This window comes from Cinclus cinclus, chromosome 2, assembly GCF_963662255.1.
Source record: "Cinclus cinclus chromosome 2, bCinCin1.1, whole genome shotgun sequence".
Classification (NCBI taxonomy): domain Eukaryota; kingdom Metazoa; phylum Chordata; class Aves; order Passeriformes; family Cinclidae; genus Cinclus; species Cinclus cinclus.
In genome coordinates, this window is record NC_085047.1 from 24,711,510 (window position 1) to 24,737,440 (window position 25,931).

The following is a 25,931-nucleotide window of genomic DNA, read 5'->3' on the forward strand; positions in this document are numbered from 1 at the left end:
GGCACTAAAGGGTTGCAGGGATGAGGTTTTTTTCTAGGAGGAAGATGCGATGCTGGCTCCTCAGCGAACAGGAAGTTCAGGTGGCTGTAATCTGCATAGTAATGGTGACCATTTCTTTAAAGGCATGGCTTTGGTTTATCTCTTCTTTCTGATAGCATTTGCTTTGTGAGATGAGAGGCATAAAGTAATAGGATGTTTAAAAGGCATCTAAATGGGCGGAAGAGTTTCAGTCCATTCAGATGCATACTTGGGAACTCTCCGTTTAACATCCCTGAGAATTAGCAAGAGATCCTTGGAGGGTAATGCTCCCTTTGCAGTTATTTCGAGGGCAAGATGTTGTGATTTGGTGTGCTCAGGAACAGTTTCTTTCCTGAGCAATTTCCTGCTGAGCTTGGTACCGACCATGCTGGTAGAAAAAATGTTATAATCTAGACACACCCTGTGTTAGTACCTGCCTAGATCTGTGATGCCTGGGAATTGGAGCATTGGGAGCAGCCTGCATGTGACAGGGGACTTGTTGGTTGTGTGTGATCTTCAGGCAAGGACGGATGTCTCACCTGTAAAGCTGTATGCCTGGTAGCACAGAAAACAGTACCCTGCTGGCTCTTAAAACTTTTACTTGTGTGTGAAGAGAGGACTTAAAGCTGATCAAGAACAGGGAAGGATTTTGGTAATAGCCAGCCTTGATGTTTTTCTACTCAGACTTTGGAAGTTAGTTTATCTTGCTTTACCCATGACCTCATAAGAGGCATCTGTTGTTTTACAAGTAGTGTGGACTTATGCAGACTAGACGGCTCCTTGGGGGCCAGGGTTCTGGTGTTGAATTGTTATACCCTCTGTGTCCAAATGCTATCACCCCACTGTTTGGTGTCTGTAGTAGGAACAGTGCACCATTAAATACACCCTGTAAATGGTGGCTTGGCACTCTTTAACTGTGTTTTCCTGCATTATGCTTTTTTGTAGGTGAGTCACAGGTCCTCACATCCACTGTTTCTCCTTTTAACTTGTCCTCAAATAACAAAAGTCACTGGTGAGCCCGAGCTGGTGCTGCTTGTGACTCCTAATCACATTTCAGCCTTCATGCTATGATGGTGCTTTTTTCCCCTTCAAAGTAGGTTGCTTTCAAGTGTCTTAATGAAACCATTTGCTGTAAAATTTCTTCTGAAGATAAAATGGATACTGCCTCACTGCCTAATGTCTTAATAATGTGCTTGTTTTTTATCTCCTATGTGAATGTATATTGCCTCATTAGGGCAGGAAGTGTGTGTGATTATGGATGTGTTTTCCTATATGCCCTTCAGTGAAAAATTCTACTGTTACCTAGGATATTTTTTTTTTTGCCACTACTAGGATATTTGTGCAGCAGGCAGGTGAAGTTCTTTCTGAAATGTGGGAATTCAGCTTTCCAAGATCTGGTCTTTATGAAATTCCTCTGATGATAATGTGAAGTGTGATGGACTCTGAAAGAAAGTGGATTTTTTTTTTTTAAACCTGAGCTTTAGGTGGAAACGCTTAGTGAAATATTTGTGAGCTTTTTTGAAGAGGCTGATGTGTGTATGTTTGTGTCCATTTTGCATCATATTCAGTGTTTCCAAATGGGTGTCAAATTAATCAAAATAAATTAATGGAAATCATCTGTGGAGTGGCCTGTTGATTTATGCCAACACATGCAGGCAAGCCGAATGACCAGAAGCTGCCACTGTCTCATGGCTATTCAGCTGTGAGCTGGACTTGGGGATAAGGGAGCAACAGGCTAAGGAAAATTTGGGAAACAAATGTTCTTCCAGTTCTGCAAAAGCTGACCTTTGGGTTTGTTGGTACTGAGATAAGAGACCTGCTGGCAGCTCTCAGCCTCCTAGAAACTAGAGTAGGAATTCCCTCATGGTAGGAATTTACATGGGGAGCTTTCATCCTATGAGCAATGTATTATCAGTATTTGAGCAGGTTCCTGGCCTTTTTGTCCCTGTGTCTTGCTTTTCCACTGTCACCTGCCCACATAATACACCCAGAACTCCAAAAAGGAACAATCTTTTGGAAATGACATGGATATTCTCCTTGTAGATAGTGGGAAGAGATGTAGCCTTTAAGTCTATTGGTGTCTTGGAACAGCTGCTAAAAGGCAAGATAACTTTTAATGAGTAGAATCACAGGTGTCTTTAATTGTTCCGGAACTCTGCTTTGATTTTCCTGGGTAGTACTTTTGTCTGCTGTTTAGCTGTTCCTCTTTGAAGATAACTTTGCACTGCTGGCAACAAGGACTTTCCAGCAGGGTTTTAGTTGGATGAGACTGGTGTTTGCAGAAGGGTGTCAGACTTGGACACCCAAGCATTACCAGCTTTAAGTCCAGTGCTATTGATGGCAATACAAGAAACTTCTGTCTCTCCCTAGCTTTTTTTTTCCCTGTTGCTGGCCCTGCAGAGCCAGGCTGTGCCTGGAGTGGCAGGTTCTGTGCTGGGAAGGCCAAAGTGCACTGCTGGGGCAGGTGCCCATAATGGGATAAGAGGTCTGCAAAGATGGATCACACTGCAGTGGTGCAAGGAGCCCCTCAGAGGCTAACTATTGTGGCTTCCTGCCTAGTGGGAGCAGAGGAAATAGTTTAATATTTCAGGCACTCTTTCAGATCCAGTTTGTGTAGAGCCTGGGGGACTTGGGAGTGACTGGTATATAGATTTAAGGAGAAGATGGTATTGCTGTGGTTAAGATTTTTGGGAAACTGTGTAACAACTCTGTAGGGCGGGGGTGTTGGTAGAGGATGGGGAGTTTGCAATCACTTCAAGGTTCTGTATTTGCTGTTGTACTGCAGTAGAAGTCCTCCCCCAACCCCTGTGCAGGAGAACGAAAGCCTGGCTGTGCAGCCACCTCCCTCTCTTGCTAAGTAAAGCAAGGAGCTGACAGGCAGGAGTGTGCCTGAGCGGTGTGGGCTGATGACCAGCATTAAGGTTTTGGCATCTGCATCTAGCCAAGTGTTGGAGCAGGAGGAATGTTCTGCCACAGCTGCAGACTGAAGCTGTTTCTTTGGTCTGCCAAGCTCTCTCACATCACCCTCCTCTGGGAGCCTGAATTTGCAAAACACCAATATTATGCCAGGGATTTAGGGGTATCCTGTGCATCATCTGGCATGGCCTTGCTTCTGCCACTGAGGGATGAGTTGTTTCAGCCAAATGTGGATCAATAGGGAAGTCAAGGAGCTTCTCATCTCTCTTTTTATTTAGTCCATGTTCAGCATGAATTTACCTGATCCCTGAACATCTTCCCTATCCCTCAGCTGGATCTAGATGAGGCTTCACTTTCATGCTTGCACTAGCAGTAGACCAGTGCTGTCAAAGCACAGCTCCTGGATCATTTTTTGTCTTCATGCTGCTGCAACTGTCCAACCCATGAGTGTCTTGTCAGGAAAATCTTTCAAAGCTACTAGGAATAGAAGGAAACCCTGAAAGGTGATAGTATTGGAGGCAAAGGACAGTTTCCAAAGTGTTGACTGTACTTGAAGTTCTTTGGAAGAAACTCAGCTTCACATAAGCAGCATTATTTTCATGGATGGTGAGTGGGCACTGAGATGAGTGGGAGCTGTGGGCTTTGAGGAGAAAATGTGCATTGCAGGAGAAAAAAATCTGCAGTTTAGTAAACTGCATACACTCCCGAGTAGCTAGTGGTTTGGGGCACCTTTTTGGCTGTGCAAGATGCACATTCAATACATACCCAGCCTGTTACTAGGGTCAATTCCAGGCTGCATGTGGGCACATCCACTCAACTGCTACGAACTCCTGTTCCTCCCCTCACAGTTGCAGCATGTTCTGTCTCTGGCTGGCTGGAATGCTGCCTTTCCTCCAGATGGAGGTCTTCCTCTCACCTTTGTGCTACAGGTTACTATTGTCCTTACACTGTAAATCCAGGTAGAGGGTGGGCCTGAGACCTTCCTTGCTGCATCCATTGTTAAGCCCCAGTAGGGAGGAAAATTCCAGCAGAAAAATGAGAGTATAAGGGCTGGTTCAGGAATTCCTGGAGCTCAGGGGGCACTACATGGCAAAGATTTCTAGCAGGGAAGAATGTCCTAAGAGCAAGTGGATTGCTGTTAGCACCAAGCGTGGCTGCTAGCTGCACTAGGGCGTTACTTTGGGAACTCAGCCCCAGCTCTGCTCCTCCCTGCCTGGCTCAAGTCCAAAAAATGGACTCAGCAAAAAATACTCCCCATTCTTCCCGAGTTATCCAGCCTCTCCCAGCTTGTGCTTCCTCTCACAATCTGCCTCTTAATGCAGCCAAGATGGTCTGAGCTTGCCCACACTCCCTGCAGGCACTTTCAGCTTGCTGCGCTTGGAGAACATGCTCGTCTGACCTGCTGCTGGTCAGGTCAACACGAAGCTTTTGGGAGATGGGGAATGTTTGGGTGCTGCAGAGGATGGCTCTGGGAGGTACCTGGGAGTGACACTGTCTTCAGACCTGCACCAACAGCCTGCTTGACAGCCTGGCTTTGTGGGCAGGGTTCTTTTTCTGGCCACATCCCTGTGTCCGCATGCACAAATTCCTGTTGCTAAAGCTCTGGAGTGTGCTGCTATGCTTGGGTACCCACCCTGTTCTATGCCACTTTGTCTGCAGCACTTAGTGCTGGTCTAGGTCCCTGGCTCTGGCGTTCTGTCCAGTGACATTCAGTTAGCTTGACACAATCTTCACCAACAGTTCAGTTGTATTTGTTTCAGATTTGGGTTTATTGGAAACTTTCAGCACATATATGGGTTTTTCTAATGACCTGTTACAAGATAACAGCAAAATGTTGTCTTTCTGATGTTACTCAAGTACTGCCAAATGCTTTTGGAGAGCTTTGCCTATCTGGCTGTGAGAGTGAATTGATTCCAGCTTGCTGCCTTATGCTGTTGCTAAGACATAGTGTACCTGATCAGCATTACCCTGTCTGCATTATGCTGCACGTTAACATTAAACAGTAGTATGAAACTTTCATTTTAATCATGCCAGCTTTAGCTTCTGTAAAAGCTACAATCTGCCTTTTTCTTGGAGCTTTGTCTTTTTTTCTTTGAAGTACTGGATCAAGTGAAAACAGCCCAGACAGACTTACATGATGCACCCTGAAATATTAAACAGTTTGGGAAGTGTTTAAATGACAATTGAGGCTCATAAACTTGGGATTACTGCTTGTACAAAAATCAAGGCACTGTGCTTGTGAACTGGCCAGTGCTGCAAACAAGGCAGCCCCTTGCAAAAGAAACCCAGCTTTTAGACTCCATATGCAATGATGTGATCTGGATCATTAGCAAATATGGCTGGCATAAACAGCTCTTCCCTTTCCTCCTCCCATCCAAACTTTCCTGGCACAGTTAGCTAGAAACTGTGCTCTGGATGGCCAAGTTCACAGTAGTGGTTAGGGGTTAGCTGACAGTCAGGTCTGTCTGCCCTCTGGACAAGCTGTCACCCTACAGAGTACTGCCAACAAAAAAGCACCAGGTTTCTTCTTAGGCAAAAAGAGGTGCAGCTCAGTTCTGTGCTTCCTTAGAGGGAGGAGGATTTGTGTCATTGCTGCAGCTCTGCATGTGGAAATGGCCTTGGTCTCAAACACACCCTGTGCTAGGCTTTAGTTATCTTGGGCTTCATGGCCAACAGCCAAGAGACCCCTACAGAGGCTTGAGGGGAATGACTCCATGAAGTGCAACCTTGAAACTGTTAGATCAGCTTCCATCTATGCTGCATTTACAACATCGGTGACCTGACAACAGGGAGCTCCTTTTGGCTTAAGACCCTCTGCACTTGGTAAGCCTTCCCCCTAGACTTGTTTCAGTCAACAGGGAGATAGCACTGAACAAAACTGGTCTTGTCTCCTTCCCATGTCATCTGACTCTTCTGTCATATTTGGAAGTTGGGGAGAATTTCAGCTACTCTCCTGCGTAGCTGGTTTCTTCTTTCTTCTCTTTCCCTTTCCTTTTTCATCAGGAATGGGTACTGCCTCCATGCCTTGAATGTGTTCAGTGTAAGCATCCTGAAAGAAATTAGGAACACATGGAACAAAGTGACAATGTGCAGGCAATCAAAAAAGAACTTCTGTTCAAAAGGGGAATTTAGATCTTGAGAACTTGATCTTTCTGCTGTTAATCAGGGCTGTCACATATTAAGCATTTATGTGCAGACCATTTCATTGATATGTCAGTCATGCTGGGGAAAAATAACATTGCCCTTTCTATTCCTCTCCACTGAGAATTTTGCTCTTCTGACTGGATTCATTAGCTGGTGTTTGCTTAAGCACACTAAAGATGAAAGAGGTTTTCTGAAGAATAAACAGGGCCTCTGAAAAAAGTTTCTTTAGGAAAAATGCAGGCTCATTTGGTCCAAACCAACCTCTTGGGAGTGCAGGCAGCTAGGCTCCAATTCTTACCTGATTTTAATCACACCATCAAAGGTGCCTTTGCCCTGGGTTCCCATATCAGCAGTAGGGACCCACAGTCTTGTCTAAAGAAGAGTTTGTTATGGCAAGGTCTGAACTGCCTTTTGCAAGTGGGGAAAGAGGTAAAGAAGAATGTCAGGTGATTATGCTCCTCATAGGAGGTCATATGTAGAATAAATCCAGTCTCTTCCTGGGTCTGACTTTCCCCTGGTTTCTTCAGTTTTCTGGCTTGTTAATGTTAAACTGTGCACTATTCATTCAGACCTTACTGACATAGCAAGCTAGAACAGGTTTACGCTACCACATAAGAGGTGAATTTAATTTCATTCTTCCTCCAAGGTGCTGCAGATCCTGTTGGGGCTGTGCACAGGCAAAGCCTATTAGTGACTGCATGCAGCTACCATGCTTCCATGATGAGACGGATGAACAGACTTTTGTTTTCTGCTGAACTTTGACAGTAGATTTTTCTTCCTGCTAGAATGCATTTTATGGGACAAGGAGTAGACAGGGTGTGTCCAGCTCCAGTCATGATTGGTAGAACTGACTGCTCTAGTTTTTCCTGCCCAGTCAGGGTGGTGATTGCATAAATTTAAAGACTCATGAAATACGATTTCTAGTTGATCAACTTGGGATTTTTGAACGAAATCATCTGCTGTGGACAAAAAAGTACTATGTAATTCCTACACAATCATTTGGCTTGTTATAATTGTACTTACAGATTTTCCTAAGGCAGCTTTCAGCAGAAGCTGTATGGCCAGATTTGCTAATCATCTTAGAAAGTTTCAGCTTCTTATCCTTATTTAAGCTTTCACTGTATTCTCTTTTTTTTCACATTTAGAAGTCCTATGAAGGGTGTCATTACACTTTCCTTTCCAGGCTGCATGGAAACTTAGCATAAACCTCTGCTGATGCTGTCTGTGCATATCACAGAAGCAAAACACTAGCAGAATAGATCCTGTTTCATGTGTTCCTGGGAAACGGCTGACTTGTCAAAAGTAGTCCCTAAAATTATCTACAGTGCATATTAAACTAAAGAAAAATAACTGCTAGTAAGGGTATACACTTACTTGTTTCTGCGTTCAGTAGCAATCTTCAGCTTCTCCCATAAGGTCCTTTTTTCCTCCATTATATGATCAAACCATGCCCAGAAGAACTTCCTTATGAGGCAGACTGTGTGGAAGGTACTTGATCTCTCTTCCTGAGTAGAGAGATAATCCTTGTACTGGGGAGGAGGACAAAAAGACACGTGAGAATGGCTTTCTTTCTTTTCTCTCCCAACCTCTGGCCCAATAAATAGAACAGTGCTGAGACTGTGGCAGTGAAGACTAGTGGGCACAGGAGTGTAGGAAAATCAGCAGGGAGCAGGGTGAGACAGCAGACGGTGGAGGAGCAGTGTGTAAGAGAAATCTGTGTGGAAGAGAGTGATGGAGAGTGAGAAGCTGAGAGAAGGTCTCTGAAAAAGGGACTAATGTTGCTGGAATGGGGAGATAGCATTAACTTTGCAAACATTGTGCTACAGGTGACTGAATTTACACTGTGTGGTTACAGGAAAGTGGCAGTAGCCAACTCTCTTGGTAGCATTTCTCCATGGTGGTGCAGGCCAACCTTTAGCCAGTTCCTGAAGCCCCATCTCAGTAACATATGGGAATAGAAGTCCTCAGCCCAAGACATCTTGTCCTTGAGACTCTGCTGGGCATTCTGCAGCCAAGTAATCAGGCATTTCCTCTGCAGGCCCAAGCTGTGGTGCCTTTGTGCCACCTGAGTGAAGACGGCAGAGACAGCAGCTGGTTACCTGAACCGATGACTAAGTATAAAGCTACAGAAAACTGGGTGCACTTGAAAATCATCTCAGCTTTTTGGGGGTGCCCAAATCCAGATTTCTGACAGCTGGAATAACTTACAGGATCCCACGAAGAGGGGTCAGCATAAGGAACAAGACCAGTCTGTCTCTACCAGGCCACTGCTGCATCAGAGAATTCTGGAGAATACCCTTTTGAATGAGATGCTCAGTGTAACTGATTGTGAATGAGGCAGAGGAATGGCCTGTAACAGTTTAGTCCAAGCCTGTCCATAATGCTGACCAGCAGGGTGGACATATGGAACAGCTTGTACCCATCTATTCTTTCCAGCTGGATGCCTGTGTGCATTTGGTGAAGTACTGTGACTAGCTCCAGTTCCAGTGATTTAAATGGAAGCTTTCCAACTTAGCCCTGGGCTCTGGCTGGATCTTCAGGATGCAGCTGAGTGTTATCAGTCTCTCTGTGATAAAGGATGCCGATGCAGTCACGTGTGGAAATGTGACCATTAGCAATATTCCTGCATCAAGGTCTCAGAAACTGCCACTTGCTGTTCTGCACTGAGGCTAGGGCCAGGATAGAACAGATTGTTGGATTATCACCTGTAGTATTCTGCTATTAGTAGTGGCCAACTCTCTACCAGCAACTTCAGAGAGTGAAAGCCCTGATGATAGGCTGGGGTTAACTCCTGCAATTAAAGTTGCTTGGTAATATGTCACTGATAAGCTTTACTGTGGAGTAGAACTGGCAGGCACATGTCATATAACTTTAAGGGTTTTATTCTGTTTAATCCCGTTTAATCAGCTATAAATGAGGATGCCATCCCTGCAGGTTTTTAATGGCTTTTCATGATGATTGTCAGATGAGCTGATTTAAAGAACTAATGCAAGGCAGGATATGCAGGCAGAATTTTTGCTTTTTCCATCTCTACCTGACCTAAAAGCCTATTAAGGCTTCCACTAAGTGCTGCATCTACTTTTTCCCTTCCTCCTATGGCACCAGTCATTTCCTTTACCCTCAGCACCTACCACTAGGTTTTCCTTGGCTTGCTCCCTCAACCTTTTCCATGGCACCATTCCCAGCTTTCTGAGAAGGACCTTCTCATAGTGATCTCTAGCCTTTTTCTGGAGCTGCTGCTCTTTCTCCAACCTCCTCTGCTTTTCCAGTTCTTTCTGCAATACAAAAAGTAGTAGTTTTAAATCCCTCAAGCTGAAGAGGATATTAAGCAATGACAATAGATTATCACATTGGAATTGGAGGGTCTGACCTGACAGGAAATAGGAGTCTGCATCATCTTTAGCACTGCAGACCAGACATGGCCCCATGCAGTAGAACCTGTGTTCTAAAGCAAACTGTCTTCTCCTGGCAGATGATGGTATTCCTGAACACTTCCTTGGGCTGTGTATCAGCACTGCAGTTTGGAGTTACAGTAACAGACATGTCACCTGTGGCTACCACAAGTGCTGATGTAGCAGGAACCTTTTTTGATGTCCAGAACATGCCCAAAAATGATTCTGATGGATCTAGCCTAAATAGCAGGGGAGGGATGTGGGTATTTTATAACTGTATAACACTACTTTTGTCTGATACTCAGGGATGAAGGTAAAATGTTCTAAAACACTCAATCCAAGTATAACAGTAGTTGTAGGTTGAATTCCTGTAGGATTTCAAATGTGGTATTTGGGTTATTAGGACAACTCATTTCCAAGTAACAATAATGAAGTGTAGCTATTCCTAGGTTAGCTCCAAGAGGAAAAGGTGCCCTTGATATAACTGTCAGGCTTGTTTACTTCTGAATCATGTGTTTGTGACTGGTGTCATTGTAGAGGGGTTACAGGAGTGGAAGGAATCTGAGAGTAGATTGAACATGCTGCCACTGTGAGGGGCTTATGTGGCTGTATCTCAGCAGAGAATGTCCAGCAGCTGGGACCTCTAGTCCTGCTGAGGAGACAGACAGCATATACTTCGTAGCATGTTTGGGACACAGCCCTTTCCCTAACACTGCCAGAAAGGGGACAGATTGTGAGTCTGTATTATAGGTGCTGTGCTGTGGAACTATGCTCTACCAATGAAAACCTTCAGTTCACATTACTCTGGCTGCTGACTGAGTACCAGTGGGTAATGGATCTTCTTCCCTATCCCTGCTAAAGGGGAAGAAACAGATGAGGCATTTGGTCACCATCTTCTGCTGCCTTCTCTCCTTCTGGCGTTTTTCCCGCTGTGCTTTCTTTTCCTCGGCTTCCTTCCTCTGTCGTGCTTCCTCTTCAGCCTTCAGCTGGGCCTTGAAATGGAGAAAGGTGATATTCAATTTGTTTCATGTGACCTCTTCCATGAATACAGGTCTTTAAACATTCATAGTATTCCTTTAATATTGACTAGCACCTGAAACTTCAGCAGGTGATGCTTCACATACATCTATGTTCAAGCATGAACTGTGGAAGGGACAGGGAGGAGGGACTGTCCTTTTCAGTACCTATATACATATCTATATCTATATATTTTTCTATGAATGTACATGTATATTTTTCTTGGCCCTAAGTTATAGTAATTTTCCACTCTTCCTCTAAAAAAATGTAAACCATACACAAAGTAATTTATTGATAAATTGATTACTGAGATCAGTTCTGAATCCCTAGGCTCTACTCTCAAGTTTCATTTCCACATGCAAAGCAACATTACAGGCACCCAAACATTTCTTTCCCCAGACACTGAAGATCACACTTTCTAATCCTAATGCAATTTACTAGCAATGTTTTCAATAACAGTTTAATACCCTGACCTGAAGAAGGTGCTCTGTTGGATGCATATCACAGAATTTGTGTATTAACTATACAAACATTGTCAGTATCTTCCCTCTTCAGCAGAGATTTGCCAGAAAGATGCAGAGTTTTACTAGGTGAGACTGCATGTCCTCAAGCTGCATGTGACCAGAGAGGAAAGGCAGGGAGGGGAACCCTACCACTGCCAGGTCCCATCAAGTGGATCTCTGTGTACACTTCCACCCCTACCATTCTCAGCAAAGACAAGCTACAGTCATGGGGTAGGTGTGAAAAAAGTGTTGGGGGAAACAGAGGCTGCTTCTTGAACTGTAACTTCAAGATGAAGTGTCTGCCTTTGATACAGCAGGGATGGTGTAAAGCAAAAGCAGCTGTAACTTCTTTTGATGTGTGATGGACACTTGCTTTCTCACAAGTCATAAAACTCCTGCTTTGGATAAAGGGCCTTTTCAAAGTCCCTGACTCTGGGGTTAAATCAGCATTTATTTTAACTGGAACAATGTGAAAGACACTAGTTCATTTTCCACTTCCCTTACCAATTTTTCCTCTGCTTTTTGTTGTTTGGCTTCTTCTATTTTCTTCTTCTGTTCTGCCCGCTGAATCGCTCTCTCCTCCATCCCTACAGAAACAAAGGACAAAAGGCTTAGTGGAAATGAGCTATGGTGTAAAGGCATAAGTTTGGTGAACAAGGGTGCATCACTCTATGCCAGACCCCCACTGCTCTGGCAATGCCAGCACAAAGGGACTTGCTTCCTGCTGTCCCTTGCAGCCACAATGTCCTGAACAAGGAACCTATAAACGTTTGAGAGATGACTCAGGGCCATGACAATTATGTCCTCTCCACCCTCCTTGGTTGATAGTCATAACCATGAGGCTCAGTTATGAAAGAAGCTGCATTCAGAGGGTTTGTCCCTTCCTGCCTTTCCTGATTGAGGGCTGTGGCTCAAGGCATGTGATTTAACAGCAATTGCTCTGAGGTCTCCAATAAGCTCTGACTGCTTATTTAAAAGCAATTTCATGACAGCATCATTGTTACAGTGACATACAGGTATTTGGCCCCATCAGTAAGAAACTACAGCTTAATGCTTCTTTTGGAAGATAAATTGCAATGAAGTGATCTTGCTGGCTATCAGCAAAGGTGTTACATGCATAAAATGCAGAGGAATTGGGAACCTGTGCTTGCTTCCTCTGCAGCTGCAAACAAAAGCACAGGCTGGAGCAATCAATAACTAGGAGGCATTGAAGTATTTTGACCACTGTATGTTTCCTCAGATTCTCTTCTCCTCTCAGCTGTCCCAGGATTCTCTGCCAAGGGAAAACCACTCAGTGATAACTTCTTCACTGATTTTTTGGGGGATCTTTAAACACAAGTATTTGAATGCTCTGAAAAATATGCTTGCTGTCTCTAAGCTGTACAGAGTTCAGGAAAATCAAGGTGAATGATGGCTTGGACTATGTAGCATTGGGGCTGAACACAGGTAGTGAAAGGCAACTATTAATGCCCAACTGTCATAGCCAAAAAGGTCTGCTGATCCCAAAACTATTGAAACATCACAATGATTATATTCCAGACAACCTTTCAGGCAGACTGTCACTACCCTGCATTGAAACAGAAGAACTTGACTTACGGATATAACAGAACCCTGATCCTAGTTTAGTGATGAAAAGGCTATGTTGCATGTTTATTGTGTTCCAGTGTGGTCAGAGAAGGGGAGATATCTTACAGAAGGCAGGAATCTGGAGTTCCTTCCCCAGCCTGGTTATTGCTGTCTCACAAAACCTTGGCTAGACATTTAATTCCCTCTGAAATCTCAACATCTCTGTCAAAGTTGGATGAAAATGACTGACTAGTTTAATGTTACTTAGATGTATAACAAAGGGAATTAGACTGATGGCAAAAAACCCTGTACAGCTTCTCTGACTCTTGTTACAGCAGAGACAACCACAGGTATTAGAAGTAGCTGCCACAACAGTGTACCAAGTATGGACATGAGGGGTTGGCAGTGTCCCGGGTTTTAGAGATGCCTGACTCAGAGAGGGAATACAGCTCACCCTCTCCTCTAATAGCACTCATCAGACTAAGAAATAAAGTGCAGAATTTTACTTGCACAGCATCATCAACCAGCAAAGCTGAGGCAAAGACAGACATTTCCATACAAGCTGTTGAGAAAAGTGGTCTGGAATGGTGTTTGCCATCTAGAACAATACCTTTCAGTATGGGATGAAGTGAGGTCAGCCAGCTGGAGGGCCTCTTGCCTTGCATTGCTGCCCTTGTGTTTTCTGGCCCATGAGAATCAGGTGGGCTATGAAAGAAAAGAATAAAGAATTTCTTCAGTGAATGTGGTCAAACTACATCTCACACCTACCACCTATGGCCTTGTAGTTTCTGTTCTCCATTGTGCTGCATTATCCCTGATCCACCTTTCTTCTGCTTGAAATGGGACTCCTTTGCACCCTTACAAAGGAACTGGGTTCCTGGGCCCCTGCATAGGTTGAAATACAGAGGATGATGCTATTTTTTTTTTTCATAACTAAATAGATCCCTACTGCTACTGTGGGTGACACTGGTGTTGCTGTTTCTAAGTGGATCCTGCACGGATCACCTGATGTTGAGCCAGTGCAGGAAAGGAGAAGGAGAGAGAACTATGGCCCAGTCTGATACTTCCTTTGAGGCTAAGTCACAACTGAAGAGGAACAGCAGATAGCACTAGCATGACTGAAATGTGCTTGGCAAATTCTGGCTCAGCTTGAGTGGGAATGAGACATGATGACTCACTGACCCTGCCTTATTGAGGGCATATACCTCAAAGGGATTGTATTCTTGCATCTGGATTGTTTTTCCTCCCTGGTTTGAGAAGCAGAATTGTTAAATGTCTGGGTTACAGCCACAGCTTGTGCTCCCTCTTCTTTCTCTCTGCTCATCTTCTGATTTTCCTGCAGTCTAAGGATCAGCTCTTGCTGTTTCTGAAGCTGCTGCCTCTGCTCCTCAATCATACATTGCTGGAAGGCGTGACGGTGCTCAAAACGACTACCATAAGCAGGAGATATGTCTGGACTGAGTGCCTGAAACTGCTGGAGGACTGTGGCTATCTGATTCCTGTACATAGCCTGGTCCTGGGCACTCAGGGCTGCATGTTTAATGGTAATCTCCCAGGCAAATTTGGGTTTTCTGCGGAAATGAGATGTGTGAACAACATCCGAACAAGACTGGTCTCTCGTCTGACCAGGCTCTTTCTGTATCAAGCAAGTTTCAGTTGGCTAGGGGAAAAACAAAAAGAAATTAGGAAAATTGATTAAAACCAAGCACTCTTCTGCCCTTCCTGCATAGCATTTAATGCAAATCTAGTGAGATGCCTGAGAAGCAGGGTAATCTCAGCTATGCAATCTTTATCCAGTCAGGCCAGAGGGGCCCCATTATGCACAAAATGGAGGTTGTGGAAAAGAACTCTTAAGGAGCTGAGTGCCACTTCACCAGAAGGAAGAAATCCTGGTTAAGCAAGAGCTTTGGCAAGAATGCATCCTGACTATTTTGTTAGGGAGCATGTCTTAGGACAGTTCATTTCTCAGGGATTAGCACCCTCTCTTCTGGACTGTGTTGTCCCTGTTCAGCGCTCAGATGGCAAGTAAAATTAAAAACAGTTGTTGAAGTGATCTACACAGCTGAACAGTCCCCTTTTACATGGAAGAGAAGTCTCCAAGGTGCTGCTTCCCTCTTTTCCAGCTTTGATAAATGTCACCACAAAACAGGTGCACAGCAGGGAATGAGGCTGCACGTTTCTGACACATGGTCATTCTCTGAAGAGGCATCAGCTACAAGGTCTGCTTTCTGATTCTTAGATCAAACCCTAAATTCAGCCCTATTCCTGGAGCACAAATTTTACCAGTGCAGCAGAAGAAAAATATGGGCCTACTAGGATAGTATAAGCACTGAAAGAAATCAACTTTTGCTTACACTTAGCAAACAGAAAGCTTGACCTGTAATATATGTGTGTGAGCTCTAATACTAACATTAGGGCGCTGATGTGGTACAGTTTTTTATAGACAGAGAGGAAGGTGGGAATCCAATCTGACAAACGACAATTTACGGAAGCAACCTCTGATTCTCGTCTCTTACCTCCCTGTGATGTGCATTATCCTGAAACAGCCAGTGAAAACCTTTTTTTCCCCTAGAGTTATAAGTAGGAAAGCTGCACTGGCATGAAAAATATCTCTTGTCATGTAGTCAAGTTACTCTTTTTAAGTCTAAGCTGGCATCAAAGATGTAACTAATCTCTCAGTAAAAGTGATCTGGGGGTGGGATGCTCATTGTGACTCAAGAGTACATGAAGGGTTATTCTTTGGCAGCACTAGTGATTATTTTTAAAACTCATCCATTGTCCTTCCCATTTGCCTCTGATTTTTAGACTTCTCCCCTGAACAGTTGCGGGCTGGTGTTTGGGGGTCATCCTGGGAAAGAAGTTTTCCTCTGGGACAATGTACTCTTTAATTCACACTGCATAAAGTAAGTACTTTTCTAAGAATACTGCTATGCCAATAGGAAAAATGACATGAGAATTATTTACCTTGTTTTGCTGTAAATCTTGATGATGATTTACTTCTGTCCCAGGCTTGTTAACCTCTAGTGGCCTGTCTCCACATTTCCCCACTGACACAGCCTCCAGCAGCTGTTCCATCTTTTTATTTTTCTGCTCCCTCCTCATATGCAGCTCTCGTTTTTCCATCTCCGCTCGGCTCCAGTGCTGCCAGGCCAGAAAGCAGCAGTGCAGGAGGTGTCGCTGGTTGTGCTCTACAGCCAGTTGGGTTTTCCTGAATGAGAGAACATTTGTGTTACAGCAGGAGTGAGGCTTCTGCCCAGGCAAGAAGCCACATAATTTCCTGAGTCTTTTTGCTGCTTAACTCTGAAGGCCCTCTGAAGTTGTACAGAGCTCCTCCAAGGAGTGGGAGGGCAGAAAGGATGCCTGCAATTCTGAATTAATTTTCGCTCATTCACACTTTCAGATTTCCTGTGGCATCTCCGGGATGCAGGACAGCTGCAAAAGAGGTATCATGTTCCCTGGCCAGCTGTATATGGGGAAGTGGCAGTGTCTCACCACTGCAGTCTGCTAGACACCTGTGAAGGGAAGTATTTTCTCTGGATGATAGGGAACTCATCCAACAGCTTCCTTAATGAAAGGCACTGGCCAAAAATGATCTCTGCTATACTACTACTGAAACAGCAAATATATTAATCAGGAATAAATTTGGCAACCCATATTCTCTGGAGTCAAGAGCAAGCCAGGGTGAGTTTTCTAGGAAGGATACCTACAGAGACTGAGACACAGGCTTGCTGGAAAGTGCTAAAGCTGTTTGTATCTGTCCTCCTTTTCATCTGTGCCACAACGCCTCTGGCAGACCGCAGGCAGTGTAGCAATTTTCTCAAAAAACTGCTGCTTCCCTCCTGCTGGATAACTGACAAGCTCCTTTTACAGTCCCTTGATCACTGCTCTGCCCAAGTACAGCTGCAGTAGGAGGAATTCCCCAGTAAAGGGTCACTACCTGTTTTGATCTTGGAGATGAACTTCAAATTGCTGTGTCTCCTGCTCTACTTTCTGGGCCCAAGTATAGTTTCTCCAAGCTCGCAGGGCCTTCAGTTGGCATCTCCAGTCAGCAAGGGCTCTGGCTTTTCCCATTTTAATTCTGTGCTCCAGAATGACTTTCAGCCAAGCAGAAAAATGTCGTTGCAAGCACTGAATGGGAGAGTTTCATAAAACCAAAGAGCAAGATACAGCCTGTCACACAAATACTGATCCTCTCTGCCCTTTGCCTATTCTGGCTTTCCTTTTTGAGATTCTTTTAAGAATCCTTGTTTTCAACACCAATCTTGAGGATTAAAAAAAAACTGTGGCAGAGCATGTGCAAGTCTTCTACAAAAAGCAGAAAGGGTCTAGAAAGAGACATCATATCAAGGGGTTCTAAGCTTTGGAGTGAAATACACTTAGTTCACCAAGTATAAAGTGAAATGGGTGACGAACATACAATTTCTAGAGATGGGGAAAATATTTTCAAATCTAGAAAATGTCTAAACTGCTACAGGTAAGAACACATCTGTGAATAACTGCTTCTTTAAAAAAAAAAATAAATAACTTAGACAAAAAGCAAGACATTTCCTGGAGTGAATTTATGACATGGCCTCAGCTCATCCTCATTCCAGCAGGAAGCCAAACCTTTCCCCTATTATGTAATTAGACTCGCTGCCTTTGGGAGTAATTTACATTGTACAGAGCAGCAATTTGCTATCTAATCTACCTCATAATTCTAGTCCTGTTACTGCACTGCAGACACTGTTCATTTTGATCCTCCAAGTGGGTCAACTTACAAGACTCTGCTGTTCCCCTTTCGTCATAGTGCCTTGTGTTAATTGCATTCCTTTCTCCCTGAAATCTTCAAACGGAGACTTACAAAAAGTCAATGCATTAGCTATTTCTTTCTGCTTTAGGAAAGTAATCAAAATGTCACTGTTGCTTAGCTCAGCCAAGCTGTGTCATCTTACATTATGCCAGTCCTGAATTGTCCTGTGGTTTCATTCAGGCTTATCTTCACAGCTTAGACTGTGCTGGAGAGAGGCTGTGTACTGCTAAACAGCAGCCAAGCCCAAATCCAGCAGATGGGGCAGATGGATTGAGCTGAAGAGAATCACCATAAACTCTCTTCTGCTGAAAAAAATCCTAGATGTAGATACATAGACATCAATGATGATGACTGCTGTGTGGAGACCCAGAAAGGCATTCCAAATTAAGGAAAATGAGAGACCTCCAGCCCTGTGCCCTCTCCCATTCTGTCAGCCTTTCGGTCACTCCCGCTCTGTTTTCCTGTTGGCCCTTGCCCTAACCCCACCCTTGTGACACCCCCATGTCCCCTGGTAATTGGTCTCTGAGGTTTCTTAACCTAAACCCTCTCAGCCCCTCTTGGCTTTTTGTTCTCTGACCCATGGACAGTGCACGCGTGTAGCTGAAATAAACATCTCTGTGAAACCCTTGCAAAAGGCCCTTCCTGCTTCCTTACTTGCTATCACCCCAAACAACAAACAGATGCAACACTGCTCTATTAATTTAAAACATTATGTGACAGATGGCATTCATACCTGCACTCAAGAAATTTATTTCCTTTGCTGAGACTGCCCACATAAAATTATTCAGTATTAAAAGATCACTCTTTAGTTGCGAATATTAGATACACATTTAACCCAGAGCTGACCATGGTACCAGTATAATGAAGGTGAAACAAAGAGGTTCCTACTAGGAATTATTAAAAGTTTTCCTCGAAAGAGCTGTTGCAGTAACACAGAATATCCTACTGCATCCAAGTGGAAGGGGATCCTTGAGGAACCTGTTACTGTGGATCTGCTGGCATGCATCAAGTCTCAGAGCCACTTCTTAAAATTTATCGCAGGCTGCAGTACTCCTCTTTCCTCTCCCTGTTCCTGAACTAGAGTGTGCAAGGCAATCTTTAAAATGCCTTTCCATGCACACAATATGGGCTTCTCAGGCATTTTTTCTGCCACTTTCCCCTTTTATTTCCTTCCTTGTGGGAAAACAAATCTCACTCTGCTTCCTCCTCTGTACATCTCCTTATTTGTTGACTGCAGAAGCCTTTATGGTCTCATCTGTCTTGAGAGCCATGTCTTTTCCATAATTTTAAGTGAAATGTCCCCCTGAATACACTTGAGGTACAGGCCCAGTGGGGTTGTCACCTCAGGATTTCTTGCTCCTAATATTACAACACATGGCCCTACTTTCCTACTTTCCTGGTATCAGGAGATCTTTGAAAAAGTAAAAAAAATTCTGCATAACCAGGACTTTGCATAACAGGTTTGCAAATGGTAGCTAAGGGCAGGTATTCAGAGTCTCAGATAAAGAAAAGTGATGCTCACTCTCTGCTTACTGGTGTGAATCCTGTGCAGCAACTCCTGAGTCTTTCTTTGTTTCTCCTCTCCTTGCTCTTCTCTCTTCAGGATCAGGGGTGGTGACACAGCAGACACCTCCTGCATTGACAGCTTCTGAGTTTTTTGTTGTCTCTTCCCCTCCCTGCAAAGTGAACAAGCACACAGATCTAATACCATAATACACAATCTAATACCTTCTCTTTTTGGCCAATTGTAAGAGAGCCATCTCTACAGCTTGGAAATTTGCTGATTATTTTAACTTGTCCTCTTAGAAATCACCTCTGTAATGGTTTGGGGTCCCAGAGATTAAAGAGTCCGGTGCATTTCCTAAACACAGAAGGCAGAAATACTTCAGTAAATATTTCATTAAAGCACTGATATTTAGGATCTCAGGGATGCCTATAAGTAACATTTCTGCTCAAGCTCAGCATTAGAAAAAAATGATGTCTCTGCAGAATTCTCAGCCAAGAATGCTCTTTATTGTCTCACAGCAGGGAAAGTATTGCAAGTGCTACTTTTAATACAGACTTTTTTCCTTTTATTTTTTTCTGTGTACTGGCTTTCATGTGGCATTACATGCTAACACACTGCTACTTTGTGATTCAGTGTACATACTGTAATGGCTGAGGGCAGGATAACACTATTCTTAGTCCACTTTCCCACTCATGAAAAACTCCGCCACTGATGTTGGTAACAGAGGACTAAAACGTTTTGGGAGAGCTCAAAGTCACTAACGGCAGTTTTGCTAGGGATCACCACCGCTCTTGTATTTAACAAATGGACCTTATAAGTGGTTTCCATCTCTCCACACCCCCCCACACTCTTCCTTACATTCTCCAAACTTTTGCCACAGTGTGCTTCTTCTCAGCCATTTCCTTTCGCAGCTTCACTATTTCCCTCTGGATCTCCTCCTCCTCCTTCTTAGCCTGCAGGGCCTTCCTTCTGTCCTCCTCCTGTGCTTGGAGCCTGGCCTCAGACAGGATTGCTTTCTTCAGGGACTCTTCTTGTCTCTGAAGCTCTAAAGCCTTTTGATGCCTCATTCGGTTTTCTTTCACCTGGGCAGGAAAAAATTGGCAAAAGTCAAAGCAAACACCAGAGGCTAAAGAATTTGAGGTTCACTGTGCACTGCCAGGGTGGGTTGCAATCCACCTTTCACATAAAGCAAGAAACCCTATCCGTATCAGGCACTGACTGGAGAGACTGTGCTCTTGACCAGCAAAACACTCCAAGTAAAAGAGAGAAATTAAATTAATATTCCTTAATGGGAGCAAACTCAGAACTGACTGCTGTGGCAACTCTTCCTGTCAGTCTTCAGAAAAAGGGGGAAAACCTGAACAGTTTTAGTGAAAGGTGACTGTGCAAGCTACTGCTGAATGGTGGATGTGCACATAGAAACGCAGTAAAGTTTCAGCTGACCTGTGGAAGAGTATCTTTGGGTACTTGCTTCCAAGTCAGAGATTATTACAGGCTTCTAAGGGAATACTGGAGAGGTATCACTGAGCATTTACTCAAATCCTATAATCCTCCCCCTTATTCCTTTTAACTGAGCTGCTTTGCCTGCTCACCTGCTTGTGTCTGAGGTCCATGATTATTCGTGGATCTGCAAGTTGTTTTTTTTCCTTGATCTCTTCAAGTTTAAAGTGTTTCGCTATCCCACAGTTCACAGCTTCACTCTGCAAAAGATGCTGGAGGTATTTCTGGACAGAGGAACTTTCCATTTCACATTCCAGATAGCTGCACAAGTCTGAAATGAGAAATTCAGATTATCTCAGGCTAGTCTGAAATGAAAAAAACCCTCTGTCTCAGATCACAAAGCCTACTGCAATTAAAGGGATCGTTTCCCCAGCCTGTGAATGCATTTCTGATGAATGTGGACACACTGACTGCACTCCATTTATCCTGAGAGTCTTAATCAGTCTCCCATTGAACATGCTAGGGCAGTAACAATGTTTCATCCATTTTTTACTGTCTTGCCTCTGACCATCTCAAACGGCTGCATAAATTTGACAAGCATCAAAAATACCTGTTCACAAAAGAAAAAATCTCTTTTACAAAGGGAGACACTGAATGTTTATGAGGTGCATTTATGCAGCCCTACAGCAAGATGCTTAAAGATCTGGGGGACAAAAATCATCACATTTAATCTTGTTTCTACTGAGTCCACTGTCCTGGCTTCAGAACAACTGTTACCTTTCAGTCTGAGAAAATCATAAGGCCTGACCTCCTTCCCCAGCACAGCCTCAGTGAGGAAACCAGGACCTGCTTTGCTGTGCTCTCACCATCAAAGTGCTCATACTTTGGAGGGGCTGCAGAAAGCTCTTTCTGAAGGACAGAGTCAACTTCCTCTTCTCCATCACTCAGATCCAGTTGCAGTTGGGACTTCATCCAGTTACTGAGCAGCTCCTGGGCTACCATGAAGAAAGAGATTGATGACTTCACTTGCTTAAAAAAACTATATGGCTAAGTGTGAACTAGTAATAGTCTGGGACAGTTATATCACTTTCTAGGAATGACTGAAACCTAATCTGCAACATAAAATGTAATAAAGGTAATAGTTCTGTTCTTATGTTGTTGATCTGTAAAAGAACAAGAAGAGAAGATAGCAAACTTTTTCCCTGCTGTGTATATCAGAAATTAATTCTTCTCCACTTCATTTTTGCTATGATTCTGCAGGCATTTAGATCACTTGTGATTATTTTCTAGCACTTATCAAGGATATGGAATTCACATGAAGTAGTTCATAACTTAAATAGCTTTCATGTGTTTTACCACTGCACTTGCAGACACTTAAGATGGTTTCCACATGTGCAGCCAGGGTTGTCATATGCTAAATTCAAAAGAACCACTGTTTGGACAAACTTTTATTTCCTGTGTACAGGTTAACCCCTTGCAAGTACCACAGAAACAACTGGTGAGTCTAATTACAAATCTGTCAGGTGGCAAACTTCACCTGGAACTCAGGGTTAAGACTGCAGCTACAGGAATGCATCCATGATGGATGTGGTATCCTCAGTGAGCTCAAATGCCTAATGAACAACTGGGTGTGAAGTCCCTCAGTGGACTGTTTGCATCTCCATTCTTCTGTGGAAAAATGAAAAAAATTCCTTTTCTTAGAGTTTCTTCTCAAAAGCAAGGTCAGGTCAAGTGTCTGCTGCTTCAACAAACCAGCTGGCCTTACTGCATGGGTGGCCAAGCTGCTCCTGAAGCAGGACACAGGGTTGTAAACTGCAAGGTATCAGGAGCAGCCCAATGAGAAGCAGAGTCATCCTCAGCCATCCATGCAGTGAGGATGGACAAAGAGCCAAGATCTCAGCAGCCACTCCAGCAGGAGTCATTACACAGTGTAAGACATACAGCCAATGGTAAGGAACAAACAGCTGCTCCAAATATCTACTCCTAACACAAAGTGAAGATACTCCTGGTATTTCCAAGGCAATAAAGCCTTCTTCAAACTTTCTTTGAAAACTGTGAGTTTTTTGAAGAAAATATAAATCTAATGTTTGTTGTCCTTCAAATCACTTTCATAATCTCTATAGCCAGATCAGGAACAGGGAAATGTATCTGATAATAGAAAGAAGAGTGGAAAACAACTTGCCACTTGGGGAAGGGTTACTTTTTTGACTGGGATTTGTGGTGATCTCTTAGTAAAAGTCTTCTGGCACTTCTCTTATCGATACCTTTCTTTACAAGTGGGCATTGTGTAGTTACTGCCATTAAGTATTATAATAAAGGATTCCACGTGAAAGAAATTTGGTTGAGCTAGGAACAATTCTGAGGGATTGGTAGCTATAAAACAGAAAACCCTAGCAGAGAAGGGCAAACAAAAATAATAAAGAAATAATAAAGAAACATGAGGAAAGCAAAGGAAACCTTTCCACCAAAGGAAAAGACAAGGCTTTTCACCAGAGCAAAGACAGCTCCAAAGGAGCTGTATAATGCATTCAGATGTGCACTGTAAGCAGGTAAGTGTATTCCAAGTTGAACCCTTGATGATTACAAGTGAAAAAGCTGACTTCCTGGATTGAAGTGGATGCTCTTAAGATGTGTCATCATTTTGTTCTGTAATGCTGAATTTTGATTCTTAAAATAACGGTCAACTCACTTTTTAAAATTCTGTCTCCTGTCAGCTTTTTACACTGCAGACATATTTCTAGCACTGATGGGTGATAATTTCCCTCCTTTTTGTTTTTAAACCTTCCACAGTTTTATATTCAAACTGCAGCAAGCACTTTTGGCTGCAGGTTTTACAATTGAAATATTTAGTTAGGTAATTAGTGAGGAAATTTTTGCGTGGGAATCAAAACAAAGCCACATTGTTATTAATATATGTGAAATTTACAGGGAGCAACTCCATTTCCACAACTAATCTGCTATCAGAAATATGTCAGGTAATTTCCTATAGCACACTAACTTGTTTTTGACCATACAGTGTATCTTCAAGGGCAGTTCTTATCCTTGTCTTGACCTGGTATCTCCAGCAGACAGAGAGTTTATCCTTCCCTCAGGTATGCCATTAAAGATCTGCCTTGAATTTCAGCAACTGATCCTTCTTATACCTTTCTCCATTAGATGAAAGACATCTTACTCTAAACTTGTTTCTTGTGAACTCAAGCTTTGCAAGAGCCTGTTCAGGTCTCACAAAGCTGCATTGTGAACAGTTCATTTCAGGCATCCTGTGGCAAGCAAAATTTTACCTCACCTTCCCCACAGGCCTCATGATGAACTTGCAGCCATTCTGCAGTTTCCAGACTTGTCACAGGGCCCCAAGGCCTCTGTGGACACTTTGGCTTTTGAAGGGAAAAAGCTTCAGAGACAGCATACTCACAGGCTCGGTCCACTCTCTTAAATTAAAGAAAGGAAAACATTTTTAAGGATATTCATTTTTACACTTCCTATATCCACATTTCTCCTCCAGAGAGCAAACATCAGTGGGAATATAACACAAAACAGCATGGCTGTTACAAGGAATAGATTTCTTTTGAAATACATTTCTACAACTGCTTGATTGCATAAACTAGACTTAGAAGTCATTAGGAAATAAACATTCATTTGGCAATTAGTGCCAAACACAGAGACTGGAGAACACAGAGAGAATGGAAACACCCAGCCCCTGGGGGCTGGATGGAGACTTGCTGAGTTAGTGCCCAGCAATCAGCAACTATGAAATTTGTTATCAGCTTTTTGTCATAGCCAGCCTGAGACTTCCTGTCCTGTATTAATCTCTCTGAAATGCTAATGGTCCTGACATGTTTTCACAAGTAACACCTGTGCCCCAGACAGTCCGGATTTCTGAAATCCTTCCTTCTGTGCTGCTGCAAGAGGCCCAGGATGCTGCCTGAGAAAGCAGATACACACTCCTACCTGCTACAAGAAGCAGGCTGAAGGAAGCATGGGTGTGCCCAGTGAAGCAAAACAAAGGGAACCTTACCCTAGAATTCATTTTCTTTGATGTCAGGTGGTTGTAGGTGCAGGTGCTTTGGGGTAAATCTCTTGTACTGCTTGCTAAAAAAAAAAAACCTGCTGCACTCCTGGACAGCAAGTTTTGTGTGCTGACTTTTTTGCACAGCAACAAATTGGAAGGGACCTTTATATGTCATCTAGTCCAGCCTCCCTGCCATGAGCAGGGACATCTTTGATAACACCATGGGAGTGTTGCTCTACCTGAGGGCAGGAAGGCTCTGCGGAGGGATTTGGACAGGCTGGATTGATGGGCCGAGGCCAGTTGCATGAAGCTCAACAACGTGAAGTGCCAGCTCCCGCATTTGCATTGCAACAACCCTAGGTAGCACCACAGGCTGGGGGAAGAGTGGCTGGAAAGCTGCCTGGCAGAAAAGCATCTGGGGGTGTTGGTTGACAGCAGCTGAACATGAGCCAGCTGTGTGCCCAGGTAGCCAAGAAGGGCAATGACATCCTGGCCTGTTATCAGCAGTAGTGTGGCCAGCAGGACCAGAGCAGTGATTTCCCCTCTGTACTTGGCACTGGTGAGGCTGCATTCAGTCTCCTGTGTCCAGCTCTGGGTCCTTAAATTCAGGAAAGACACTGAGGTGTGTGTTTAGAGAAGGTCAAAGCTGCTGAAGGGTCTAGAGGAGCAGCTGAAGGAACCGAGATTGTTTAGCGTGGAGAAATGAAGGCTCAGGACTGAACTTATCACTCTCTACAGCACCTGAAAGGAGGATGTAGCCAGGTGGGGGTCGGTCTCTCCTCCCAGGTAACAAGTAACAAGATAAGGGGGAATACCTTCAAGTTTTGTTATGGATATTAGGAAAAATCTCTTCACTGAAAGGGAGATCAGGTGTTGGAACAGGCTGCTCAGGAAAGACGTTTAGTCACCATCTCTGGAACTGTTCAAACAACCTGTGGATGTGGCACTTGAGTAAATAGTTTAGTGGCGAACGTGGTGGTGCTGGATTAATGGCTGGACTTCATTATTTTAGAGGTCTTTTACAAATCTTAACGAGTCTAAGATCTTCAGCCACCTCAGGTTACTCAGAACCCCGTCTAACCTGATCCTGAATATCACTACGCAAATTATTCCGCCTTGGCCCATTGTTCCAAGCTACCCGATCCAAACTTCGGCAAGGAGTAAGAAAAAAGCGTTCCAGCCTCCAGTGCCTCTTCCTGAACCCGAGTTTCACAATGCCAACTCTGGCGCCGTTCGCTCAGTCCAGCGCGGACTTCCTACACGCCGGAAAACAGCACAGTCCTGGGAAACCTCATCCCTGATCCTGATCCTGCCGTGCTAAGGCGTTCGCGATCCCAAGAGATCCAAGGGAAGCGTCCTGCCCCCGGCGCCCCCGAGCCGCTGAGGGCGAGAGGGCCGCACTCGCGCCCCCCCGCCGTGCCCTATTACCTGCGGGAGGCGCTGCCCGCGCTGCAACCCCGGCTGCTCGCCCGTGAGGGTCATGGCCGCGGCGGCCACCCCTGCCCGCCGTCCGCCCCTCTTGGCCATGGCAACGGAAGGGCGGTGCCTGCCCACCGGCGCCCGGTGATGACGGCCTGCGCGAGAAGGGGCGGACCGCGTTTCTCGTGTTCCCCGTGTCCCTCGGTGGCGC

General features: G+C 44.2%; 1 protein-coding gene across 1 annotated transcript; it reads right to left on the reverse strand.

The window, feature by feature from the left end:
• Positions 1 to 5,563: 5,563 nt before the first annotated feature.
• CCDC191 (coiled-coil domain containing 191) lies at positions 5,564 to 25,828 on the reverse strand. The gene is made up of 16 exons (XM_062512614.1): positions 25,730 to 25,828; positions 23,579 to 23,720; positions 21,159 to 21,287; positions 20,445 to 20,623; positions 19,711 to 19,934; positions 18,868 to 19,021; positions 16,494 to 16,684; positions 15,521 to 15,764; positions 13,762 to 14,216; positions 13,167 to 13,261; positions 11,495 to 11,577; positions 10,361 to 10,462; positions 9,210 to 9,353; positions 7,991 to 8,143; positions 7,453 to 7,607; positions 5,564 to 5,983 (listed from the first exon to the last, which is right to left on the reverse strand). The coding sequence occupies exons 1-16, from the start codon at positions 25,826 to 25,828 to the stop codon at positions 5,851 to 5,853; spliced, it is 2,682 nt and encodes an 893-aa protein (XP_062368598.1). The 3' UTR covers positions 5,564 to 5,850.
• Between the last annotated feature and the right edge of the window lie 103 nt (positions 25,829 to 25,931).